The following is a 27,610-nucleotide window of genomic DNA, read 5'->3' as shown; positions in this document are numbered from 1 at the left end:
TCAGCTACATCACAAACACACATGTACCAACAAACTCATCTTCACATAGAAAAGAAAAAGGAAACCTCTATTTTCACATGAGCTGAAATCAGATACACTTTTAAACAGGGCCAATGGAAGAAAGTATCTACCTGGCAACAGAGAGGAGGAAGTAGATTCTCACTGGCCATTGCTATGGTTAAGGATCAAGTGACCAATGAGAAACTTCAACCCTTCACTGAGGCAGGTTACAAAAAGAAAAAATGAAAAAGACCAAACATGTTTTATTAAAAGAGTTGACAGACATTTTCATTTGAAGTATTTCTGCTATAGTCTTTTTTCCCTTGTATTTCATGCATTAAAAATAAAGATCATTTTTTAAATAATATTACTATCACATTATTGTCATTGTCATTATTAATAGTGTTAATATCATCATAATCTTTCTCATTATCATAATTATTTCTACTGGTGAACACTAAGGTGAGATCACTACAGGCCACTTCCACTCTCTAGGTTAATAGGCTCTATTGGCTAACAGATGTTCTGATCGAGGGGGAGAGAGGACTGCCGACGCCCCTAAAACACACGTTCCTTGCTACCCTTTTCCTTATATTCCCTCCCTTGTTCCTAAACTTCCTTTCTTCCATTCCCGTTTTTCATTCATCCATTCCCTTTACCCTTCGCTGTCTGGGTGAAGAGATTAGTAGATGAGTGTTTAAGTAACTGTCTTTCATTCTCCCTCTGTCCCTCTACCTCTCCTTTACATCCATGTTCCCATAAAACCTTCACTCTCTCAGCTGGTCCTCTGCCCACTACCCATCCCTCGCTCTCTCTTCATCCCCCTCTCTCTCCATTCCATCCTCCATCCCCCCTCTCTCTCTCTCTCTCTCTCTCTCTCACACACACACACTCATTCTCTGTCTCTCTCTTCAGCAGGACACCTCCATGGTATGGGAGGGGCTGGGGGGCATCTGCCCACCCTGAGAGCTCTGAGACAGGGTACGAGAACGCTCGCGCTCCCCCTCCATGGAGTAAGAGGAAGACAGCGAGGTGGTGCGCGAACGAGACAGACGGGTCATGACGGATGATGCCACTGTGGGAGAGGGAGCAAGAGGGAGGGTGGAAAAGAGCGAGAGAAGGAGGATAATTAGATTGATACAGAGAGACAGTAGCACAAAGGTCACAGTAGGTCGTCATAGCCACATATTACAAACTAAGGCAAACTTACTGTAGCCCATCCCCTGAATGAAGTACTTGAAAGCCTCGGTCAATTTGCTGGGCTTTAAGTAAACACAGAAGGTACATTCGATTTTATCCATAAAATACGTAATATAAAATCTATATTTGTACGTGGACATATGACATGGACATGCAGGAATTACAATAGTTACTGGATGGTTAGTTGTATTCATCATGATAAGTGCTGTATTTCTGTATTAGCACCAAAACACATGTTAAATTCACAGCTTGTATGAACTAAAAATATATGTATTTTAACAACTTGGCGTGTTTAATGTGTCTTACCTGGGTAAGCTGGGGAAGACCGCCAGCATCTGCCATCTGAAGAAGAAGATGACAATTTTGTGTTTAGTAGCAACTGAATGTCTGAGGGAAATAAATGGCTTGTGTGTGTGGTTTGTTTTGATGACTGAGGGGGTGATGAAGAAAGCTTGAGTACCTTGAGGAATGAGGTTGTTGTTGGGTCCAGTTTGCTGTTACACTCCACCTGGTGGACATGGGGGGGAAAAACTTGGAATTAATCCACATCACCACATTCACTTCACCTGGGTGTGTTCGGTGCCTACGTGGTAGGCCTACGTTAAGATATAAAGCCGAAAACGTACAGCAGCCTCCTCATACGGTGCCTGATCCCCGACCACCAGCATCACAGGACACCTGAGAAAGAAAAGAGAGAGAGATGGACAGAGAGAGACAAAGACAAAGATTGAGAGAGACAGCGAGACTCTTAGGTATATTCAATGGAAAGAGTGAGAGACCTAATTGTGTACTATTTTCACAGCTGATGTAAGTGATCTGATGGTGAAATGCTTACTTGAAGTTGCTGGTACGGTCAAGGATCAGATCCCTACGGCTGGAAAAGAGGAAAGGAAAGGTTACACGATTGAAGGTTTGTTAGTGTGTATGTGCGCACGCGTGCATGTGCGCCTGTGTGTACCTGTTGTAGCCCCTCCAGAAAAGCTCGATGTTGGTGAGGTTGGGGGCTTTAGAGATGCGATCTCTGTGTGACTTCACCAGGTCTGCGTTAGCTGACATCTCCTCCTACAAACCAAGACAGAAATGATACAATAACAGTGTGAGTTTTATAAGATAGTTAAATAAACCCACATCGGGTTCCAGTCTACGATAACACACACATCATTTGATACCACACACACACACACACACACACACACACACACACACACACACACACACACACACACACACCTGACTGAAGAGATGACTCAATATCTGCTCTGTGAGAGAGGATGTCAGGGTAGTGATCTGGAAACAGAAAGAAAGAAAGAGGGATTGAGAAATAAAGGGAGAGAGAGAGAGAGAGGTATAGTTAGGACAAATCAATAACAGCTTAGTCAATATCACGTATACAGTAAAACCACCATGAATACAATTCCACTATCTATTTTCCTCATCTACACGTTACTTTATGAAATTGCCAACATAATCAAGATATGCCATTGTCTGAGACAGTAATGACTGTTTATTAACTGCTAGATCAAGAGTAATGGATACACGTACTGGTAATTGAGTATCTACTTGAATTGTAATGTAGATGTCAACACAACAACACAGAAGAGTAATGGTGATATTGAATAGGATATGGGATTGATATTGTCAAATTGATGGAAATGCTGCTAGTACTCATGAATATAGTCCAAAATCCTCAGGGCTTCTGAGTGATGATAATAATAATATTTCATACTAATGTTGCCAGTATTATACAGATGTAGGATCTTGATTTAATCACTCTTTTTTTTTGCTGAGAATTTTCCTGCACGGCAGGAAATGCAAACTTGTAGTAAATTTGTGTTTTCAAAAGGCTAAAGTTTGTCATTTCCAGTTTGACATTTCCTGTTGCGGCATGATTATTTTCCTGCTATAGCAAAGTGGCTCAAATTAAGATCCAACATCTGTGAGCATATTGAAGAGACATTAACCTTCTGGGCAGCCCAGTCCATCCACCCTCTAGCCTGAGGGTCAATGTTGACGAGAACGAGACCTTCAACTGAGTCTGGGTGGGCCATCTGAGAGGACGGAGGAGAGAGAAGGAAAGAGAGAGAGAAAAAAATTGGTAAATTGTATGTTGAGACTGTTGAATTGTAGAAATTGAAAAAAGAAGCGAGCATTGGTATACACCGTGGAGAGCACCATATAGCAAATATATGCTAACCCACGCTAGTCCAATGCACAGACTGCCAAGAGATTGCCTAACAGAAGCTAACAGAATGGTATACTGTGATTCTTTCCCAGGGCAGCTGTATAAACTGATACAGGGGGCAGTAACATAACAAGGAGAAATCAGACACTCACTGTGAACCTGGAGAGAATGTACGCCCCAGCTCCCACTCCAACTCCGATGACAGAACGGAAACTAGAACAGTGAGCGAGAGAACAAACTTAGTGACAGATGTTCTATTAGTGCCAATATGTCTGTGTTTCAGTGTTGTGGACTCCAGTCGATGTTTTTGAAATGACGTTATAAAACACTATTTTGCTTTATTAGTGGACATGCTGGTAAAACAAGCGAGTATTATGTAATGACGGTGACATAAGTCTGACTCACTTGAAATATGTCAGGACTGCAGGGATCATCTCTGCAATTTGCTCCATGGACGGATACTGGTATCTAAAAAACATGAGCGGGAACACATGTTTATTATGAACACTTAAATACAAACACGCACACACACACTAGGCTTGGGCGGTATACTGTACATACCGGGGTATCTTGAAAAAGTGACGGTATGATTTTCAATACCGTCAACAAAAATATACTAAATAAATTGAGCCAGTCACATGGGATGTTTGCTCACATGGAGCAAACGGAAGTTTCATGTTAAACTTGAAATTCAATACGAATGTTTTGACCAGCGAAACGTCTTGTAAGTTAACTAGCTATCTAAGATGTGCCAAATACATTTTCTCCAGCTCAGGGCTCCAGCTATACATTTGGTTTGCTAACTTGCTAGCTATAGGTGGCTAGCTTGCAAGATCAAGCTTAATGGTAACAGCAGAGACAATCAATCCCCTCCTGGATCAAGTGTGAGTAGCCTTTTGAGACGGCTGTATAACATTATGAGCTGGGATGTCTGTCCTTGCATTTAGTTGATATTTGCTTGTGCTTGTTAGCATTAAGCTAGTGTCAGCTATGGGAGTTCCCTAGTACTTTCTTAGCATTTGTTAGCAGTATGGTACAGGAATGGTATTAAGTTATGAAAATCTGTATACAGTCCAACCCTAACACACACAAACGCAAACACGTGATATGCATACCCCATAGGATAGGTGGCGGCCCCCTCCTCTTGGCCAGGAGCATCAATGTGGACCAGAGTGAAGTTTTTCACTATCTCCTGCATCTCCTCAAATTTAAACAGAGGAGAGAAGCAGCTTTTACCTGTGAGAGAGGGAGAGAGAGAGAGAAAGAGCGAGAGAGACAGATAGGAGAGAAAATGGGAGAGAGAGAGAGAGAGAGAGAGAGAGAGAGAGAGAGAGAGAGAGAGAGAGAGAGAGAAAGCAAGAGTGAGAAAGAGAAAGAGAAAGTGAGAGAATTACAAGCATAAATGAAGAAAGGGCAGGCACTGAGCTGAAGGGGAAACTCAAAATGAAAGGGGGGAAGTTGCTGGAGGGGATGAGCGGGGAAAGGTATACAAAAAAAAGAGAGATGAAAGACAGAGAGATAAATATTAAAACGTAAAGAGAGAGAGAGAGAGACTCACTGTCCAGGCCCACATCGTGGAAGGTGAGGATGGCGGGACGGCGTGTGTTAGAGGTTCCATGGAGAGTCACGTGGAGGAGACCATGAGGTGTCTCAATACTGTGTTCCTGGAGGATGACAGAGAGAGAGAGAGTTACATCCACGTGCACATATGAACATTCAGGCACTTATACACGCATACACGTATGTAACACGTACGCACACAAATATATGTTGAGAAAACATACTTTCACGTGACACGAGACACATGCACACACATACTGTACGTACAGTAACAGGAAACTAAACAACCTTACCTGGCCCTGGTCCAACAGTATTCGAGCTGCAGCCTCAGCATCCTAGCAAGATGGATAGAAACCATGAAGCAGCCAAAACAAGACACATTTCCGGCCACACAAGACCATAGTGAAATACATCTGGAACCTCTCTGGGAAGCTAATTGTGCAGCTGTTCATTGGCAAAGACATTTCACAGAATCAACCCAGAATCAACCCACTAACATGAGTCCTGAGCCCGTATTCACAAAGACTCAGTGGGAGTGCTGATTTAGGATCAGTTTCTATATTCATTATGATTATATGGACAGGTGGGGCCTGATCCTAGATCAGCACTCCTACTCCGAGCTATTTTCTGAATATGCCTTTGAGTCTGCAGTTCCCCTAACTGTCCACCGCCTGCAGTTGGCAGCAGTGAGAGTACATATCTCAACCATACTCTCCAGCTCTGCAGTATATAACAACATCAGGGAGAGAGGAGCCTCATCTCTCACACCCTCAGGGTGACATCAACCGAGCGCTCATATCTGAGCCAGCCTAGCAACTACACACATACATGTACACACACAAAATACAGTATATGCATGCATGTGGCATGTGGAGATGTGTGACAGCATGTACGAGGTGTGACAGCATGTATGTATGATGAGGCAGGATGAGGAGTTATGTATGTAATGTGTGTACACTCACTGACCTTTGCAGGATCGGGCTGACCTGGAAGTAAAGGCTTCTCCTCCGTAATGGCGATCTCCTGCATCTCAGTCGTCATGGTGTCACTTGTTCACGTCCTAGAAAGATAAATGAATGTATACATGAAAATATATTCTAATATTATAGCATCTCTCTCTCTCTTTTTGTCACACACACACACACACACACACACACACACACACACACACACACACACACACACACACACACACACACACACACATGAACACACACACACATGAACACAGACACACATGAATATAGACACACATGAACACAGACACACATGAACATAGACACACATGAACATAGACACACATGAACTAGACACACATGAACTAGACACGCATGAACTAGACACGCACGCTCACTCACACACACAGTGCACATCCACACACCTATTTGATCTTCTATCCTCATGGGGACCTAAAATGGATTTCCATTCAAAATCCTATTTTCCCTCAACCCTAACCTTAAACCTAACCCTAACCCCTTACCCTAATTGCAACCCTTACCCTAATCCCTAAACTTAAAATAGCCTTTGTCGTCATGGACTTTAGGTCAACACAAGCATGGAAGAACCCCCCCACACACACACAGCCTAAATATATTGTTTTACTAATCTGGGACCTTCACAGTTCTATGGGACTCTAGAAGTGAATTAATAATTAGTTCAAATTAAAATAATTAACTGGGAAGACAAGAGGAAGAAAAATAATGAAGGGATAGAGAGATAAAGTGGTAGAGACAGACAGGCAGGCAGACAGACAGACAGACTAGGGGCAACGTGAGCACCTATTACCATCTAGTAGACCCGTGGCTTGCTAGGGAGTTGTTGATGAAGACAGAGGATGGGCCTAAACAGCACGTTTCATCATCTTGAAGGTCTTAACCTTATCCCAAAACGTAACCAAGTTAACCAAACCCTTACCTACTTTCCTTACCTACAGACGTTTACATTTGACCTGAACATTGGCTGGGGGACCTTGTTTAGAAACCAATAGCCTGACTCCTCCCTGTGTGCGGGTGTGTGTTGACTGTTCATAGCTAGAGCTGTGTGTGTGTGTGTGTGTGTGTGTGTGTGTGTGTGTGTGTGTGTGTGTGTGTGTGTGTGTGTGTGTGTGTGTGTGTATAAATGTGTTTGTGTGTGTGTGGCCCCTAGGGTGCCTGTGATTAGTCATCAGAGAGCGTCACCCCGACACACAGTCTGCTCACATCTGTCGTTCTCTCGTCCCCTCTGTCCTTTCCTCTTTTTCCTTCACCACCCCCCCTTCTCTCTGTTTGTCTCTGTCCCTTTCTCTATTTCTCTCCCCCCTCTCTATTTCTCTCCTGCTCTCTCCCCCCTGTATATTTCTCTCCTGCTCTCTCCCCCTCTCTATTTCTCTCCTGCTCTCTATTTCTCTCCTGCTCCCCCCCCTCTCTATTTCTCTCCTGCTCTCTCCCCCCTCTCTATTTCTCTCCTGCTCTCTCCCCCTGTATATTTCTCTCCTGCTCTCTCCCCCCTCTCTATTTCTCTCCTGCTCTCTCCCCCCTCTCTATTTCTCTCCTGCTCTCTCCCCTCTCTATTTCTCTCCTGCTCTCTCCCCCCTCTCTATTTCTCTCCTGCTCTCTCCCCCCTCTCTATTTCTCTCCTGCTCTCTCCCCCCTCTCTATTTCTCTCCTGCTCTCTCCCCCCTCTCTATTTCTCTCCTGCTCTCTCCCCCCTCTCTATTTCTCTCCTGCTCTCTCCCCCCTCTCTATTTCTCTCCTATCTCTCTATTTCTCTCCTGCTCTCTCCCCCTCTCTATTTCTCTCCTGCTCTCTCCCCCCTCTCTATTTCTCTCCTGCTCTCTCCCCCCTGTATATTTCTCGCTTAACAGCGACATGGTCTTATCAGGCTCATTGGAGTGCTCTGGTCTTGGCAAGGAGTTTGGTGCCACAATTTGGAAAAAATGACTTCATTACTTATCAGTAACACACAGACAATGACACACAGTCACACATACACACACACACACACACACTAGAAATACACCTTCCACAATAATTGAATACTCCTAAATCTCAGATATAAGCATCCTAGATATAAGAATCAATATTTCAGGTTGACAATACCACATAATCAACTTGTGCCATATACTTTTTATTTTCATTGGGTCGTGTCAAATCGGCCATGTCCGAAATTGTAACTTGTGGCTAACTAGTGGAGAATCCCTCCCCTAGAATTATCTAGCCTATTCTGTCAGGCTGTGGACATTTAGAAACAGGATATCCCTCAGAAGCAGAGAAAAAGAAGAATAAGAAACTCATCCATCATATCAGAATGAACCAGCCAGTTATATTTTTTTTAAATTTCATTTCGTCTTGCAATATTGACTGTAACATACTGTCAGTGTTGTACTCTGTTATTGTGAGATAGTGGTGAAAACTAAACTATAACCTGTTTTCCCTTCGTAATAGTATTAGCATAGCTAATGTAATGTAGATGCACATTATCATGAAAACCTGAAATTAGCATGTTAATTAGCATGTTAGCAAGCGACTGGATGTCAAAGGCCACATTACAGCAAACTCATTACATGGAAGGACTCCAATGGGTTATACACAATACAAACCATAATGATAAATAACAATGTGAAAGTTGGACATTTTTCAGACCCCTTGACTTTTTCCACATTTTGTTTCGTTACATCCTTTCCCCCTCATCAATCTACACACAATACCCCATGATGACAAAGCAAAAAAAATGGTTTAGAAATATTTGCAAATATTTGAAAAATGACACATTTACATAAATGTTCAGACCCTTTGCTCAGTACTATGTTTAAGCACATTTGGCAGCGATTAGAGCATCAGGTCTTCTTGGGTATGACGCTACAAGTTTGGCACACCTGTATTTGGGAAGTTTCTCCAATTCATCTCTGCAAATCCTCTCAAGCTCTGTCAGGTTGGATGGGGAGCGTTGCTGCACAGCTATTTTCAGGTCTCTCCAGAGATGTTCGATCAGGTTCAAGTCCGGGCTCTGGCTGGGCCACTCAAGGACATTCAAAGACTTGTCCTGAAGCCACTCCTGTTATTGTCTTGGTTGTGTGCTTAGGGTCGTTGTCCTGTTGGAAGGTGAACCTTCGCCCCCCAGCCTGAGGTCCTGAGCGCTCTGGAGCAGGTTTTTATTTGATCAAGGATCTCTCTGCTCTGTTCATCTTTGCCTTTATTCTGACTAGTCTCTTAGTCCCTGCTCCTGAAAAACATGTTTTTTGCTCTGACATGCACTGTCAACTGTGGGACCTTATATAAACAGGTGTGTGCCTTTCTAAATCATGTCAAATCAATTGAATTCACCACAGGTGGCCTCCAATCAAGTTGTAGAAACATCTCAAGGATGATCAATGGAAACAGGATGCACCTATAGCTCAATTTCTTGTCTTATAGCAAAATGTCTGAATATTTATGTAAATAAGGTATTTCAGTATTTTATTGAAAAACATTTGCAAAAATGTCAAAAAAACGTTTTGCACTTTGTCATTATGGGGTATTGTGTGTAGATTGCTGAGGATTTTCTTTTTTTTAATCAATTTTAGAATAAAGCTGTAACGTAACACATTTTGGAAAAAGTCAAGGGGTATTAATTCCTTCCGAAGGCACTATATATCAGCTCTCTGCAAATGATCAGCAACAATGTGTTATCTACTGCTAGGGATTGTTAGTTAGGTATCGACTGGACAGAGAAAATAATTCACTTAACACCAATATTTCACACATACTGTACTTCCCCTCCATTACACATCATCTCCATGTCGACTCAGTCCCTGCTATAGAACTTGAATCCTCCCTAAGTCCGTCCCTACCTCCCTCCCTCTATACATCCATCTCCCTATCCTTCCCTCTCAAACAAACTCTCTTCCTTTCTCTCTCAAACACACACACTCTCTCTCTACCTCTCTCCCCCTTTTTCCGTCTATCTCTCTGTTTCTCTCTTTCAGTGAGTCAGTGCGTTTTAGAGCATGTAATAACTGTTAAACTGCTCAGGAAATATGTCACTACAGAGAGGGGAGATTGAGAGAGAGGGAGAGAGAGGAGAGGGCTAAGAGACTGTTGCCAGCTGAAAAACACAGTCTCTCTCCCTCCTCTATCTCCCTTTTCTCCCTCTCCTTCTCATAATACGCTCTTGGTATTATGGATGTTTTTCAACCGCTGCTTAGCTTCTGTTATCATTTCCTGAAGCGATGGGCAGGCTTGACACGCTAATCAGCTTTTAAGCACCAGAAATTAACTCTCACTGGATAATTGTGTATACACAAGCTTGTCATACACTGTTCGGTGGAGTAGTCAGAATAGCTGCCATGTGTCATTCAATATGTTCGGTTGAAAATCATGAGGCTTAGGTAGGAAGCATGGTTGTGTTTAGGAGGGTGCAACATTCTAAACACTGTAGATACAATTTTGGTGTACGCTGTCAAGTTTCCATATCACCCTTGACTATGGCTGTTGCGTTGACCGTATTACCGCCAGTCATGAAGGCAGTCAAATTCCACGTGACCATTTAGTCACGGTAATTAGGCTTCTCCAAGCTTTGATGCTTCTGCTGGTCATTAGTAAACTTCCTAACTGTCTGGAACTCAGCACTCTATTGTCCCTCTAATCACTCTGACGTCAATGCAAAAGTAATTGAAAATCTAATCAAACACTTCATGAGAGCCCATGAGCTCATGATGCGCAATATTTCTATAGGCTATGCAACTGCGCGAGAAAACAGAGTGATGGCCTCTACTAAAAAGAGGAAGGTCCTATCAGCTTTCTATAGGCTAGGCCTACTATATTTATTTCTCAACTTTCCTACTAATAAGCCCATTGCTTATCTTTACAACAGGAGTATAGCCTACCTGGCTTTCATGAAAATGAACTATGGGAAAAGTGTCCTCCATTCACTATTTAAGTGCATAGATAACATATATTTTTTCCCCTGCCCGTTTCGAGACAGGTGCATTAAAATGGTCCATTCTAAATCAAAACAAATTTCACACATATACTATTTAGTATATGTAAAGACAAGATTAAATCAACAATAGTCTGATGGGTAACAATATTAGCCTATCACTTGTGAATTATATATTATCAGAAAAAAAAAATTTGGGGGACTTTTTTCGAATCATATTAGCCTAACTGGCATAAGCAGCGCGTGAGTTACAATTTTGGGGAAGATCAATTTCACCATAAAAATGCACCTTTATAATAAAAGCATTACATGCATAATCGCATTTGCAGTCACTTTTAAAAATGGTGTGTTTTCCCCCTAAGCCTACTGCGCTTATAATGTGAAAAAAATAGCCAAATAGTTTATCACATTTTAAGCTAAATTCTGATCTGTTGCGTGAGCCTCATTGCTTAAAAAAGTGGTCGCATTAATTTGGGATCTATCGCATCCCACAACTGTCCCAGACTATGTTTGGAATATTTACTTCTCGCACCGAATAGGTAACTTTTTGTACTATGGGGGATAGTAGATTGACATAGATTAGTGCTTTTGCTGTTCGTTAGGCCTACTCATCTTGTTGGCTGATTAAATACATGTGGACAGTTCTTACAATATCTTCAATATGCACCTCGGAATTGGATAAAGACGCATGCAGTGCATCCCCGAAGTGTCTGTCTTCACTTGTAGCCTGTGAGAATGATCCGATAACGTGATGGAGAGCCACTGGACGCAAAAGGCATGGATTTTTTTAGGGTGCATTACGGCCACACAAAGGGGATGGCCCTGGGAAATTCAAGGCATTATCAAGTGCTTGTCAAATTGTGAATGAGAGACTGATGAAGTGTGTACAGCCTGCAGAAAAAAAAAACAGAGCTTATGCCTTTCAATCAACTTTCTTTCAAATCATCATTAGAGATGCATCATGCATCCTTACAATGTATTACAAATAAAAACATATAGCCCTACATTTGTATCAGAACTAAAGTTACATTAATAACTCTAAATTAAGCATATAGGAGTACCTATTTCTTTGTTAACCACTCAACACAGAATAGATGCATGTGCACACTCCCTCATTTGGAGAAAATATACTTTCTATTTTATTCAAGCTTTGTTAAATTCTATTCTTCATACTATAAAATATTATAAAATAATTTGAACCTAATCGTGTCTGCTAAATGAACTAGTGTAGCCACATCCATATAGCATAGTGATATCAAAACATAAAGACAACTCAGAGACTGCATTTTCTTCATATCGTGTTTCTTTAGACCTGTCTAAAATAAATAATGGATTTATTGTGAAGGTGTAGGCTATATTACATGGATGTATTAGACTACTGTGTAGATGTTCCAAAGGTCTGTATCAGTGGCTTGTGGGCTGTGTGTGGAAGACAGGAGATGCTAAATGTGTTCATGTTAATTAAAGGTCAATTACCGTGAGATCGACAGTTATTTGCTTGACAATCACCGGCTGATGAAATTTCGATACCGCCACAGCTCTACCCCTGACACAGAATCATTACTGTTCAATATCATTTATTTATATCTCATCGTTCTGAAAATGCAACCCAGGTATGAGGTACAGTATCAGAGTAACTCATGGATTCACCATCAAATACACTGATATTTCTCGATATTAACATAGTTCAGCGCTCTACTTCAAGTGAGCTTTGATTGCTAGCTTTGAACTGCTATCAATCGGTCTTGGATCACTTTACAAAACGTCAACAATTTTCCTTCCTCCCTGCTTGTGACTGATGGATAGACTTATTGCACTATAGAGACTACCAAGTGTTACAGTATTGACACAGATATGGGCCTGTATTCATCATGTGCCTCATGAGTAGGAGTGCTGATCTAGGATCAGTTACTCTTTCTCTAAGACACTTGATATTTTTATATATATATATATATATATATATATATATTTGTAGCTTTTTTTTTCATTAACACAAGCCCTGCTCTCTCTATTGGCTCTGTGAATAGAAGATGATCATGAGTGGATTTGATAACAAACACAGAAGCATAGCTAAAGGATTAGCAAGTTATCCGAGGAAACATCCTTCTGGCCGCTATCCTCTACACAGAGACGCATCTTAGTACACAGATGAAAACATCCTTCTCTGATGCAAGGCTAATACAGGTCAGTGCTTTTTATATCTGCTTTGTGCCTCTCTGCTCTCTGTTGGTTCTCCGTCCACCCTTCATTGATCAATCATTGACTGACTGACCAGAGAGTTTACTCCACTCCACTCTAGACACCTAGTCTATAGTCAGCAACATACACACTGCCAACTATAGGCCATAGTCAACAGAGCATCATGAAAACCTCTGGACTCTACAGACCCCTCAAGGACCCGAATTAAGGACACCTGCTCTAAAAGCTTGCACTATCCTTACAGGGTTGTCTGCCTAAAGCGATAAAATAGAAGATACATCTTATTTCTATGAAAAAGCACTGTTACAGTAAGTGAATCCCTGTGGTAGTATATCAGTTGTGGAGTCGGACATTACTTTCTCCATATGTCTTATTTCTGGGTGGCTTCAGGATATTCAGAATCTATAGCTCACATCCTGCGGCTCACTGAGGTGTGTCCAGTGTTACTGTGTTCCTGTGCTGAGTGCTAACACTACTGTGTGTGTGTGTGTGTGGCCTACTCACCCTGCCCTGCGGTGCCCCTCTGAGAGGCCAATCCGTCTCTAACACACCTGCAGTCAGACATGAGCTGAATAACTATCAGTTCACATTGATATATTTCTCCCTCTTTTTCTCAATAATATAGCTCTTTCTTTTCTAGCTCTCTCGGTTTCGTCTCTCTACTTCTGTCTCTGTTTTGTCTCTGTCTGTATAGTTCTCTCTCTCTTTTTCCCCCTACTTCTATCTTTCTCTCTCCTCTCTTTACTAGCTTTGTCTGTTTTTCTTTGTTGTTTTCCATTCCGTCTCTCTCACCCTCTCTCTTCACCTTTCTCTGTCTCTTGTCAATCTCTTTCTATTACACTGCCCCTACTATTCACATCTCGCTCAATCTTTATTCCACTTCTCTCATTCACTCCCTCTCTTTTCCTTTTCATCTCTCTCAGACTCTCTCTCTCTCCATCCAACAACAAGCGTCCAGTGAAAAGGGAAACAGGGTAAACAACCATGTTGGCAGGAGCTCCCCTCTCTCTCTATTGCCCAAGCGCCAGACAAAAACACACACACACACACACACACACACACACACACACAAAGAGGAGTCTAAATCTGAAATGTCGGCTGAAAGGTTGAGATGATAAATATTAAACGATATGTTGTGGTGGGTGTGTGTGCGTGCGTGTTTGTGTGTGTTCACGGGTATGCAACATGAGACATGGCGAATGGCTAAGTATTCAGGGGTTAAGTAGCTTAAGTAGCTGTTATGTCATGTGTATGAAGTCCGTTCAGATGCTTCTAGATGCATTATGAAAGCTTTATGTAGAGACATTGTAAGTCATAACATGAGGTGCTGAGGGGTTAAATTGCAAGAGTACCCTGGAGCCTAGCAGCATCATGCTCTAATACTCTTGTGATACCACACCTGATCCGCACCATATTTATACATACATAGTCTTATGGAATAGGTTAGGTAGTTTAGGCAGCACTACTAGTTCCACACTTCATTCCCCCAGGGGGCAGCAGCAACTTGGTCCAAGTGCTGAGCCTGCTTGATAAGCACATCAGGTGCAGAGTTGGTTTGGTGGCCCTCATGGGTTGATTTTGTTTCGAATCTTTAGTTTGGGCTTGCCTGTTTGTACATATTTATGTTTCGTCACCATCTGAACAAAGACTAACTTACTTAGACTAGCCAACCAAGAGGTCAAGAGAGACAGAGCTGGCCATGGATCAAGGTAAGTTTGCTGTCTCTCTGGGCACAGTACATTCAACACCTTTGGCGCATACTCTTGATTTCTCAAATACATGCACACATCCATTCAGGTTACAGACTCTGTAACGAGGCCTAGGGCCCCTAGACAATGTGAGGGCAACAATATACGTTTGCTAGTTACTGGGTTCGTAACATACTGTATAGGAGCTCGTCCGTCATAAATGTTAACAGATGTTAGCATTTGTGGTTGTAGATGGCTGTGAACTGGTGGGGTTCGGCAGTGTGGTTGTGCATTTGCTGAGAATGTTTGTAGCACGAGTTTGCGTCGAGCAAGTATGCGAGGTGAGGTTTGCAGCAGTGCTAGTGTGAGTTTCAAGGTGCAAGTTAGCAAGATAGCTGATGGCTTTGGCCGGCAGAAATGCTCGCACACGCTTTTTCAGTTCTGCCCACACATTCGATAGGATTGAGGTCAGGGCTTTGTGATGGCCACTCCAATACCTTGACTTCGTTGTCCTTAAGCCATTCTGACACAACTTTGGAAGTATGCTTGGGGTCATTGTCCACTTGGAAGACCCATTTGCGACAAAGCTTTAACTACCTGACTGATGTCTTGAGATGTTGCTTCAATATATCCACATAATTTTAGTTCCTCATGAAGCCATCTATTTTGTGAAGTGCACCAGTCCCTCCTCCAGCAAAGCACCACCACAACTTGATTCTGACACCCCCGTGCTTCATGGTTGGGATGGTGTTCTTCGGCTTGCAAACCTCACCCTTTTTCTTCCAAACAAACAATGGTCATTATGGCCAAATAGTTCTATTTTTGTTTTACCAGACCAGAGGAAATTTCTACAAAAAGTATGATCTTTGTCCCCATGTGCAGTTGCAAACTGTAGTCTGCTTTTTTATGGCGGTTTTTGAGCAGTGGCTTCTTCCTTGCAGAGCAGCCTTTCAGGTTGTCGATATAGGACTCATTTTACAGTGGCTATAGATACTTTTGCACCGGTTTCCTCCAGCATCTTCACAAGGTCCTTTGCTGTTGTTCTGGGATTGATTTGCACTTTTCACACCAAAGTACGTTCATCTCTAGGAGACAGAACGCGTGTCCTTCCAGAGCGGTATGACGACTGGGTGGTCCCGTGGTGTTTATACTTGCGTACTATTGTTTGTCCAGATGAACGTGGTACCTTCAGGCGTTTGGAAATTGCCTCCAAGGATGAACCAGACTTCTTTTCTGAGGTCTTGGCTGATTTATTTGGATTTTACCTTGATGTCAAGCAAAGAGGCACTGAGTTTGATGGTAGGCCTTGAAATACATCCACAGGTAGACCTTCAATTGACTCAAATGATGGCAAATAGCCTATCAGAAGCTCCTAAAGTCATGACATAATTTTCTGGAATTTTCCAAGCTGTTTAAAGGCACAGTCAACTTAGTGTAGGTAAACTTCTGACCCACTGGAATTGTAATACAGTGAATTATAGGTGAAATAACCTGTCTTTAAAAAATTGTTTGAAAAATGACTTGTGTCATGCACAAAGTAGATGTCCTAACCGACATGCCAAAACTATAGTTTGTTAACAAGAAATTTGTGGAGAGGATGAAAAACGAGTTTTCATTACTCCAACCTCAGTATATGTAAACTTCTGACTTCAACTGTAGATAGTGTGGTCTACAGCTTATCATAAGCTACTATACCTCAGGCAAGACTTCTTTAATATTAGACATCGCGCACCAGCTATTATTGACAAATAGACACACACCCCCACCGCTCGTCTTACAAGACGTAGCTTCTCTGTTCTGGCGGTGCATGGAAAATTCCGCCAGCTCTATATTATTCATGTCGTCGTTCAGCCACGACTCGGTGAAACATAAGATATTACAGTTTTTAATGTCCCGTTGGTAGGATAATCTTGATCGTAGGTCATCGATTTTATTTTCCAATGATTGCACGTTGGCCAATAGAATAGATGGCAGTGGGCGTTTACTCACTCGCCTACGAATTCTCAGAAGGAAGCCCGCCCTCCGCCCCCTTTTTCTCCATCTTTTCTTCATGCAAATTACGGGGATTTGGGCCTGTTCCTGGTAAAGCAGTATATGCTTTGCGTCATACTCGGACTTGTTAAAGGAAAAAGCTTCTTCCTGTTCGAGGTAAGTAACCGCTGTTCTGATGTCCAGAAGTTAGCCACCCACTCCTGCGCTATTGTTGTTTGGGTGTCAGGTTTTGATTTAGCTGACACATTTCTAATTGAGCTATAAAAGGGAGGAGATTTTTCCCAGTCATGAGTTCAGGTTAGTGAGGATTCACTGGGAGACGCCCGGTATGAGTTTTACGAGTGACACGGCTGTGTCTTGTGATGAGAATCAGGAACTTGAAGAAGTGAGTTTGGTGGAAAATCCAGATCAGGGTTGCCGGAGTGGTGTCACACTTTTCCCCCATCCCTAGCAAACACAGTTGATTTAACATATTCCATTCTAAACTGAAGATCATTATTACTTGATTATTGGAGTCAGGTGTGTTAGCTGGAGCTGAGGCAAAACTGTGACACCAATCAGGCCCCCGAGTTGCCCATCCCTGAGCCAGATCCAGCGATTTTTGTCATTTCCGGTTCTTGAAGAGCAGTTGACAGTTCCTGCAGTATGTTGACCTAGTGTGTCTCCTGTTAAGGTGGAGTGGAATGTGATAAGGATAACAGTTACCCTCCAGTGAGTGCTCAGGGCTGGAGGAAAAGGCATTGGGGAACATGTATTGTGTTCCTAGTGAGTTTGCTGCAGTCGCGGGTTGATGTTCACTTAATATAAAGGATATGGAATTGTTTATACTTCTTCTTTTACTTTTGATACACTACATGACCAAAAGTACATGCTCGTCGAACATCTCATTCCAAAATTAATATGGAATTGGTCCCCACTTTGCAGCTATAACAGCCTCCACTCTACTGGTAAGGCTTTCTACTACGTTGGAACATTGCTGCGGGGACTTGCTTCCATTCAGCCACAACAGCATTAGTGAGGCCGGGCACTGATGTTGGCCGATTAGGCCTGGCTCGCAGTCAACGTTCCAAATCATCCCAAAAGGTGTTCGATGGGGTTGAGGTTAGGGCTCTGTGCAGGCCAGTCAAGTTCTTTCACACCGATTGCAACAAACCATTTCTGTGTGGACCTTGCTTTGTGCACTGGGGCAATGTCATGCTGAAACAGGAAAGAGCCTTCTCCAAACTGTTGCCACAAAGTTGGAAGCACAGAATTGTCTAGAATGTTGTTGTATGCTGTAGCGTTCAGATTTCATTTCAATTGAACTAAGGAGCCTGAACCACGAAAAACAGCCCCACACCATTATCCCTCCTCCACCAAACTTTACAGTTGGCACTATGCATTGGGTCAGGTAGCGTTATCCTGGCATCCACCAAACCCAGATGAGTCCGTCGGAATGCAAGATGGTGAAGCGTGATTCATCACTCCAGAAAACGTGTTTGCACTGCTCCAATGGCGGCAAGCTTAACACCACTCCAGCCGGTGCTTGGCATTGCACATGGTAATCCTAGAAGTTTCCACTTCAAAATAACAGCACTTACAGTTGACCAGGGAAGCTCTAGCAGGGCAGAAATTTGACGAATTGACTTGTTTAGAAAGGTGACATCCAATAACAGTGCCACATTGAAAGTTACTGAGCTCTCAGTAAGGCCATTCGACTGCCAATGTTTTGTCTATGGAGATTGCATGGCTGTGTGCTCGGTTGAATACACCTGTCAGCAACGGGTGTGGCTGAAATAGCCGAATCCTCAAATTTGAAAGGGTGTCTACATACTTTCGTATATATAGTGTACTTGAGTATATTTGAGCAATTATATTTACTTTTGATTCTTACAGTAAGTATATTTTAAACCAAATACATTCAGACTTTTGCTGAAGTAGTATTTTACTGGGTGACTTTCACTTTTAATTGAGTCATTTTCTATTAAGGTATCTTTACTTTTACTCAAGTATGACAATTGATGGGCGCACACGCTGATTTCTCACATAAATGCACACATTCATTCAGAATGTGACAAAGCGAGTGCAACAACATCTGTAGGCTAGTTATGGGGTTCATAACAATAGCTATGTGCTGTGCTTAAAACAACACTGCACAAGGAAACTGAACATGATTACATGGAAGCACTGCAAGACGAGGCTCTGCACTGCATCAACATGTGGTTGTTTTTGCTGTTGTAGCCATGATGTATAGTAAGAGTAGAAGATCTGGTGTCTTATTCATGTTAGTCAAATGAGCAACTGATGTGCTGTTATTGTTCCCATTACTGTGTGTATGAATAAGTTTATCTCTGTGTGTGAATGTGTGCCAGTAAAACATCTGTTTGGTTTTGAACAAGTATGCCTAGGGCCCTATAACATTTTTTAGATTTTTTGCCTGATTAAGTTTTACCCAAATTCCCTTTTCTCTGTTTTGTTTTTCCTGGTTTTGGTTTCCCCTGGGTTTTTTTCCAGGTTTTTCCAGTTTTTTTTAAATAGAAAGACAACTCAATTGGATGTTCTAAGTCCAAAACAATGCTTGGAACCACACCAGGAGACCACTTTTGAGGTATGGATTTTTTTTTATATATACACATTTTAGGGTTTTAGTTAACCTTTAATTCCTGTGTACACCTAGCAAGGCTGTTGTTTAGTGGTGTTTTTTTTGCAAACGTGATGGTAAAAAAAGCCTTTCCATCTAACAGAATACTTTTCATTAGCATCTTCGCTAATAGCTACACAAAGTGGTAGCCCTTAGCGCACCGCACATACACAGAGAGTGGGAATTCTTGTTGGCTCTTGAGAAAGTTGCAGGAAATACGAATCACTGATGCATACTAATACATTTGCCCAAGTTTATCATAAGACATGAACAGATCATTCATTTTCAATACATTTAGTTGATTCCCTACTAAGTTCAACACAGTTCTGAATATGGTTAAACTCTGTTTTAATGTATGGATTCCATGCGTCCGTCCACGTGTTCCTCAACGCAGATTTTATAGGGCCCTAGTATAACTTTGAGAAGTTAACAGAGAGCGAAAAAGCAGAGAGACCGAGAGAAAGAAAGAAGGATAACATTTCTAAAGGAAAATAATGAGCAACTCTAGCCACCATGGAGATAACAAGAGGTGCCAAAGCTCTCCTAGCTGTTTTTCTTTCCTCTCCCCTCTCTCTCCCAACTTTTTCTCTCAACTCTTTACACTGTTTTTTCCCCCTGTTTTTCTCTGATACCATAATGGTGCACCTGTTCATGAATATGACTCAGTAGTTCACAGTGATTAAAATCAGGGCTAACCACTGTGCTACAATACTACACACACACACACACACACGCACACGCACACGCACACACACACACACACACCTACGCCCAACGCACACACACAAATTTGACCTTCAAGCTAGGGGATATCGCTAGGCAAGAGCTGATCAAGATATGACCAGTAACTGTAGGAGGCCACCGTGGAGCAGCAAGATGTCTTGGCTGCATTCAGTTTTCAACGAGGAGGTCAGCAAAGTCAACATTAATCCAACGCCTACCTGCTGTGTGAATAGCAAACTTGAATCTAAAACAATAAAACAAGAGGAATCATACCTTAAACATCTCTACAAATCAAATGCACATCAGAGTTGTATAATGTTATTCGGTTATCAGTGACGAAGTCAAAGACACCAAGTCCAATACCAACCATGTACCTGTAGTGCAAACCACAACTTCAATCAGTTATCTACCAATCAACTGTAGCTTACATCAGACAGTGGCACCACAACAACATTTCAGAAATGCTCAACTGCAATGGGTTATCGGTTATCTACTGCCAGGTCTTGTTAGTTATTGACTGGCAGTGGTGTGTATCATGGATACTAAGGGAAGCCAGGCTTCCCCCAAAAAATGTACCAAGAAATAAAGAAAACAAATATTAAATAATGTATCTTTCATCTCTCTGTGTTTCATAATGTTTCTTCAATGTGCAAGAGGCTGAATGCATCTCACCAGAGAAGGCATCCGAGCGAGCGAAACAGCACCCTTCTGTCTCTGTATGTGTAGGCCACCTATTTGATGCTGCCTGGTCAAAAAGAGTTTGACATTGCTGCTGGCCGTAGCACTGAATGCAAGGGAAGCCAGCAAGCATTTGGCCTACCTTGAAAAACAAATGTATAAAATAATAGCCGGTCAGTTTTGAGCTAAACTGAGTGAGCTCAACTGTGAATGGTCCTGGCACACCAAAACAAAGTGTCAAGGGAAGCCAGTTTGAATTTGGCTTCACTCCAATCACATCACATCGAGAGCAATACATCATTGACAGAAACAACTTGAATTGTTGCATCTCGTTCTGTTGTTGTCCTCTAGTGGCTGGCTAGCTAGCTCAAATTGGCCCATCCCTAAATTAGCCACGGCTGGAGATAGGGATTTGGACTTGTGGTTTTACTTAATTCTCCTTACTGGCCACTGATTAGAACAGCGATTCTAATCCAACCATAAATTCATGCATTGTGCCCCTGGCCTGACAGGATGGAAGTTCAATATGTAGCTAGGCTTATGAAGGCTTATGTTAACTAGCTAACATTGCAAATGGAAGGAAGTTAGGCTAGCGAGAAAGCATTTTAGCAAGGTAGCCTAGGACAATAGAACATAAAAGTGTGTACTGTATGACTGTATCCAGGCTGAATCACATCCGGCCACGATTGGGAGTCCCATAGAGCGGCAGACAATTGGCCGGTTAGGGTCGTCATTGTAAATAATAATTTGTTCTTAACTGACTTGCCTAGTTAAAAAAAGGTTACATTTTTAAAAAAGTCAGACTGTTTTGTCAATGTGAAAGAGGATGAGGAAACATGTTTTTCTACTTGCACGCACACACACAAACACACACACTCTTAGCATTCTCTCAACCAGCTTCATGGGGTAGTCACCTTGAATGCATTTCAGTTAACAGGTGTGCCTTTTTCAAAGTTAATTTGTGGAATTTCTTTCCTTCTTAATGCGTTTGAGCCAATCAGTTGTGTTGTGACAAGGTAGGGGAGTATAAAGAAGATAGCCTTATTTGATAAAAGTCCAAGTCCATATCATGGCAAGAACAGCTCATTCATTAGTTCATTAGAGTTACCAGCCTCAGAAATTGCAGCCCAAATAAATGCATCACAGAGTTCAAGTAAGAGACACATCTCAACATAAACTGTTCAGAGGTGGCTGTGTGAATCAGGCCTTCATGGTTGAATTGCTGCAAAGAAACTACTAAAGGACACCAATAAGAAGAAGAGACTTGCTTGGGCCAAGAAACACGAGCAATGGACATTAGACCGGTGGAAATGTGTCCTTTGGTCTGGTTCCAACCGCTGTGTCTTTGTGAGACGCGGTGTGGGTGAATGGATGATCTCTGCATGTGTAGTTCCCACCGTAAAGCATGAAGGCGGAGGTGTTATGATGTGGTGGTTCTTTGCACTGTCTGTGAATTATTTAGAATTCAAGGCACACTTAACCACATGCAGAGATACGCCATCCCTTCTGCTTTGGGTTTAGTGGGACTATTTGTTTTTCAACAGGACAATGACCCTTACACAATGCTGTGTAAGATCTATTTAACCAAGAAGGAGAGTGATGGAGTGCTGAATCAGATGACCTGGCCTCCACAATCCCCTGACCTCAACCAAATTGAGATGGTTTGGGATGAGTTGTACCTTGTCAGCTCGGGGGTTTGAACTTGCAACCTTCCGGTTACTAGTCCAACACCCTAACCACTAGGCTACCCTGCCGCCCCGTGAAGGAAAAGCATCCAACAAGTGCTCAGCATATGTTAGAACTTCTTCAAGACTGTTGGAAAAGCATTCCAGGTGAAGCTGGTTGAGAGAATGCCAAGAGTGTGCAAAACTGTCATCAAGGCAAAGGAATGCTTTTTCTCAAATATAAATACACTCTGATTTGGTTACTACATGATTCCATATGATTCCATATGTGTTATTTCATAGTTTGGATGTCTTCACTATTATTCTACAATGTAGAAAATAGTAAAAATAAAGAAAAATGTCAGAACCATGTCAAATCATATTTAGCTTACGTTGATTGGATTAAATCGCTTTTGGTATCTTTCAGTTGTCACTGTATTAGACTAAGCGTAGGGGATTTGATGATGTTGAAATGTTGAAGTTGCACCACTACTGTTGACTGTACAGGAAAAGCATTCAATTACAGAGAGCTGTGATTATAGACTGCTGGTACAGTAGCCTATGACATGGCTGATGGGAAAGACATTAGACTTGACTTTATCCTTTTGATCCCCTTTCAGAGGATGGGCATTTAGCTTAGTGGGCTAACACAGTCTTGTGCTGGGCAGAAGGCCTGGGTTCAATCCCCTGTTTGTTACAGGACTATAGGGCAGGTGACATGCAGAGACAATACAATGAGAGTAAATCTGGACATCTAAACCAGATAGCATAAAAAGTAGCAAATAGTGAGTAGTAAGACATGAACCTTGTTTCTAAGACCAAATGTGGAACATATGACTGTTTTCTGATTAAGATGGAGTCTCCCTTTCCCAAAGTCACTTTGCATTACTGTCTGTTGACTAGCAGATGCACCAACAAAACCCATTTTACGTCCAGATATATTTGAAAATGCTTTAGTTCAAAGCGTTGGGGTAGTGAGTTGTTGTTCTGGATGGCAAAAATCTACATTCATGTTGTTAATTCAAGCAGACGCGTGGGGCCAGTGTGCGCACATGCCAGCGCGTGTATGTGTGTGTGTGTGTAGTCATGGACACCAATTGCCAGTAAAGCCTCTAAATGAACAACTAATGAAGAGATTCACATGTAAATGAAAAGGAGATGTGCATGTACACAACAACAGATTGTGTGGCCTGACTGAAGAGCCATAACAGATACAGTAACTAATGGATATTATTACAGTAGCCTACGTTGTATTGTAAATCACCAAATGTGGGACTCCTGAGTGGTGCAGTGGTCTAAGGCACTGCATCGCAGTGGTGTGGCTAGCTGTGCCACTAGAGATCCTGGTTTGAGTCCAGGCGCAGCCGGCCGCGACCAGGAGACCCATGGGGCGGCGCACAAATTGGCTCAGCATCGTCGTCCGGATTAGGGGAGGGGTTGGCCGGCAGGGATGTTCTTGTCCCCATCGCGCACTAATGTGGTGGGCTAGGCACAATGCATGCTGACACGGTTGCCAGGTGTATGGTGTTTCCTGACACATTGGTGTGGCTGGCTTCTGGGTTAAGCGGGCGTTGTGTCAAAAAGCAGTGCTGATTGTGTTTTGGAGAATGCATAGCTCTTGACCTTCGCCTGTCCCGAGTACGAATTTTGCAGCGATGGGACAAGACTGGATACATTTAAAAAAAAAAAAAAAATTTAATCAAATTAAAAAATGAAATCACCTTAGTTAAATGTTGATGGTATTTTTTAAGTGTCCCTGCAAATTGATATGGTACTGGTAGTGACCCTGTATATAGCATACATTCTCGTGTGTTTTTATTTGTTGTGTGTTTGTATTTATCTTACTTTCTTAACTTTGATATTGAGTATTGCATTGTTGGGAAAGAGCTTGCAAGTAAGCATTTCACTGTACTTTTTACACCTGCTGTATCCTGTGCACGTGACAAATAACCTTTGATTTGAAAATGGAATACATCGCTCGTTGAGACTGGGTTGCAAAACATGAGTCAGTACGAGTTGTGAAAGAGACCATTTTATACATTTGGGGATCTAAAATGGATCCACCCACACATCAAAAAACAATACATATCTTACAGCACTAAACCAGCCTCTGTCACACACACACACACCTACACACACATATCTGAGGGCTTCCCACCGAAACACCATAAGGTACCACCCTACCACCCATAGCTAAATGGACCCAGCGATAGAAACATGAATGAGGGAGGGAAGCACAGAGGGTTTTGATGTTTATAAATATGGTTGTGCTGAGCGGCTGTGAGCGCTGTGTGTGTGTGTGTGTGTGTGAGGGCGGTGTGGGAACAGACAGAGTATTGTCCTGCCTGGCCTATCTGTGTCTGGCCCTGAGCCACAGCTAAAAGAGACATGCTGTACTGTACATGGATAGAGACTGACAACTCACTGATACAGTCAACAACACGGCTAGAGAGACATACTGTGGAACTGCATTCATACAGTCAACAACACAGCTGGAGAGACATATTGTAGAACTGCATTCATACCATCAACAACACAGCTGGAGAGACACTGTAAAACTGCAATGATGCAGTCATCACAGCTAAAGGAGGGACATACCGTACATGGATACTGACAGCAACCACACAAACACAATCAACACAGCTATAGTCAACTCACTGACACAGTCAACACAGCTATAAGAACACAAGCAACTCACTATCACAGTGAACACAGATAAAAGAAACAGCTAAAGGAGGGGCATATTGTACAATGACAACACAGTCAACTCGATGACACAGTCCACACTGCTAAAAGAACACAATCAACTCAATAGCACAGCCAACACAACTAAAGGAGGGACAGGCTGTATACTGACACACACAGTCAACACACTGACACAGTCAACAATAGAGCTAAAGAAGAGACAGTGCATTAGTCTCGACCATGTAGCGAATAGAGTACCATTGCGGAATACTGTACTGTTCAGTGACAACCACAGTCAAAGCAAAAGGAGACACACTGCACCCTAACATAGTGAAGATACTCAAGGAGACACATACAATAGCACAGTCAACACAACGCCATTCCAAATACCATGGTCAGCATAAGAATAGACACATTCCCCATTAGTGGAAACTGGAGACATCAGTAGTGGGCTTGGTAGAGATTCCCAATGCCTTAACGTCCAATAATAGCAGGGTAGAGCTACTTAAAATATGCCACTCCAAAAGGACCTTCAGCACCCCACCCACAAACGGCTTGGAATGACAATCACTCAATATTTACATGATAAATATGTTTACAACCAGGTGTGTGTGTTTGTGTGTGCACTGTAAGCTACTTGCTGTAGCCTACATATCTGAGATGCTTGAAATGTACGGAAAACAACATCAACGTCGATGAGTCCACATGCAGCGCGAGCTGTGCGACACACCTCCGTTTGACATTGACACACATTTCCCCCGTGGCGCTCGCGCGCACCAACAGCCTCGCAGCCTGGGGTCGATCCCCATCTCCCAGCCCGAGACACACACAAATACAAACGCATAAGGTATATCAATATGACTTGAACACCGTTACAAGCCTATAGATTTACATTTTGGCCAACATTTTGAAATGTAAAAAAAAACAAGACCGTCTGATTGGAATATGAGGAAGGGGTAGAGGGGGGCGGGGGCATATAGTAGGCTAATGTCCCTTCAGAGTTCATGCTTATTTCGTGTCATTTAATCAATGTCAGTATTCGGAAACAAGCTTCCAGTGGTTTCAGTCTGGTTTTATCGGGTTTTCTGTTCTGTCTGGGGAGTGAAAACTATGAACAAAGACCATCAATTGCAGCACCACAGGAACACACTCTCACCCACACCACAAAATGGCTTTACCTATTAACCGTCGTGAAAATATGATTTTTTTTATGCCTATCCCATTGTTTGTGATGATACAGAGCGTCTGCTAAACCATTTCATTCTTGATTTTTAAACTACTTATTTTCTTTGGGGGTATTTGTGTATTAGTATTGCACTGTTAGACACTTACTGCACAGATGGAGCTCGAAACGTAAGCATTTCGCTGCACCTACTTTAACATCTGCTAATCTGTGTAAACGAAAATTTAACTTTGATTTGATTTGACCAGACACTGCAATGTTTAGTAGACTAGACAATTGCATGGTTTGACTCTGCTGGGTAAAGATTGGGGTCACAACTCAAATGATCATAACAAACTGTAACATTCTCACCATGTACACTTTTACAGAATTGAAAAAAATGCATCTACATCTGAATTTGGTGAATAAATTGCAAGACGTTCTAGTTTTGTCCAATCTTGTCCTAAACGGGTTGTTTTTTACTTGCATTGTTGCACGATTGCTGATATGTTATTTGAAAATGAAGACAAAATACTTGCCTAAAATAACATGAGAAAAAAATACACCAACAGACAATGTTATTAACATCTATTACATGTAATAAAATAGGCTACTTACCCTAAATTAACAAAAATGTTCAACCAAAAAAAGGACTTATTTATAAAATATATGCAAACGGCACAACTCCTGTCTCTTCTTTAGTTATTTCTTGTTTTTCACACGTGTACCTCGTCGGAAGCTCCCGACAGTCTTTCTTGATATTTCACTTTCGTCCACGTTTATTTTTCGCTGATCGTTTTTTTTAACAGTCCTTTCTCCAGTAGGAAGAAAAATCCTACAATAATATGGGCCCGTCAATCAAGCGACAAGTTACTTTACTATATGATATTAGGGGAGGACAACTATGTTGTTATCAGGCATATCCGTTAGGCTGCCAAAATTTAGAATATATTTTAATAAAAGCTTCAAACTGCAGGACTGTATCCTAAACGGATAACTACAACGGTTATCTAACGACTAAATGGCGATGTGATATTGCCGAAAACTCTTCGTCTCACCCTCGGCTCCCCCTCTCTCGGTTATGGTAGGCGCCCGTTGTTGAAATTACTTGTGGAACGAAACGCGAACGCATTCCAAGGTTCTGGTTAGTGATGGGCATTCCGGCTCTTTTCAATGAACCGGCTCCTTTGTCTAAGCTCACCAAAAAGAGCCGGCTCTTTTGGCTTCCAAACGGCTCTTTAACACAACCTGAACAGCATAATATAATATTGCACCATGCCAAAGAAAAATAAATAACAATTTGCAAAACTGCAGCATCCCACAAATTGAACTAAATGTAAAAATGGATGCTGTTACACATGT

General features: G+C 42.1%; 1 protein-coding gene across 2 annotated transcripts; it reads right to left on the bottom strand.

The window, feature by feature from the left end:
- Nucleotides 1–247: 247 nt before the first annotated feature.
- LOC118392151 (protein NDRG2) lies at nucleotides 248–27,352 on the bottom strand. Of its 2 annotated transcripts, none has more exons than XM_035783822.2 (16): nucleotides 26,867–27,352; nucleotides 5,909–6,002; nucleotides 5,236–5,277; nucleotides 4,941–5,046; nucleotides 4,498–4,618; nucleotides 3,788–3,850; nucleotides 3,535–3,595; nucleotides 3,162–3,248; nucleotides 2,431–2,487; nucleotides 2,159–2,262; nucleotides 2,036–2,074; nucleotides 1,827–1,878; nucleotides 1,661–1,708; nucleotides 1,507–1,542; nucleotides 1,211–1,262; nucleotides 248–1,075 (listed from the first exon to the last, which is right to left on the bottom strand). In XM_035783822.2, exons 2-16 carry the CDS (start codon nucleotides 5,981–5,983, stop codon nucleotides 912–914), a joined length of 1,107 nt encoding a protein of 368 aa, XP_035639715.1. In that variant the 5' UTR covers nucleotides 5,984–6,002; nucleotides 26,867–27,352; the 3' UTR covers nucleotides 248–911. The 2 variants fall into 2 exon arrangements, with proteins under 2 accessions (XP_035639715.1, XP_035639716.1); XM_035783823.2 differs by lacking the exon at nucleotides 26,867–27,352 and adding an exon at nucleotides 13,541–13,691.
- Between the last annotated feature and the right edge of the window lie 258 nt (nucleotides 27,353–27,610).

The sequence above is a fragment of the Oncorhynchus keta genome, chromosome 13 (genome assembly GCF_023373465.1).
Source record: "Oncorhynchus keta strain PuntledgeMale-10-30-2019 chromosome 13, Oket_V2, whole genome shotgun sequence".
Classification (NCBI taxonomy): domain Eukaryota; kingdom Metazoa; phylum Chordata; class Actinopteri; order Salmoniformes; family Salmonidae; genus Oncorhynchus; species Oncorhynchus keta.
Note: the sequence above shows the minus strand (reverse complement) of the source record. Positions and strands in the feature narration are given on the sequence as shown.

Excerpts from the sequence above, each read along its gene's own strand:
- LOC118392151 (XM_035783822.2), bottom strand. The coding sequence starts at position 5,983 with ATGACGACTGAGATGCAGGAGATCGCCATTACGGAGGAGAAGCCTTTA. Across the intron at positions 4,619-4,940 it reads CCACGATGTGGGCCTGGACA|GTAAAAGCTGCTTCTCTCCT; the intron begins GTGAGTCTCTCT and ends CCTCTCTCACAG. Across the intron at positions 1,709-1,826 it reads CACCGTATGAGGAGGCTGCT|GTGGAGTGTAACAGCAAACT; the intron begins GTACGTTTTCGG and ends CATGTCCACCAG.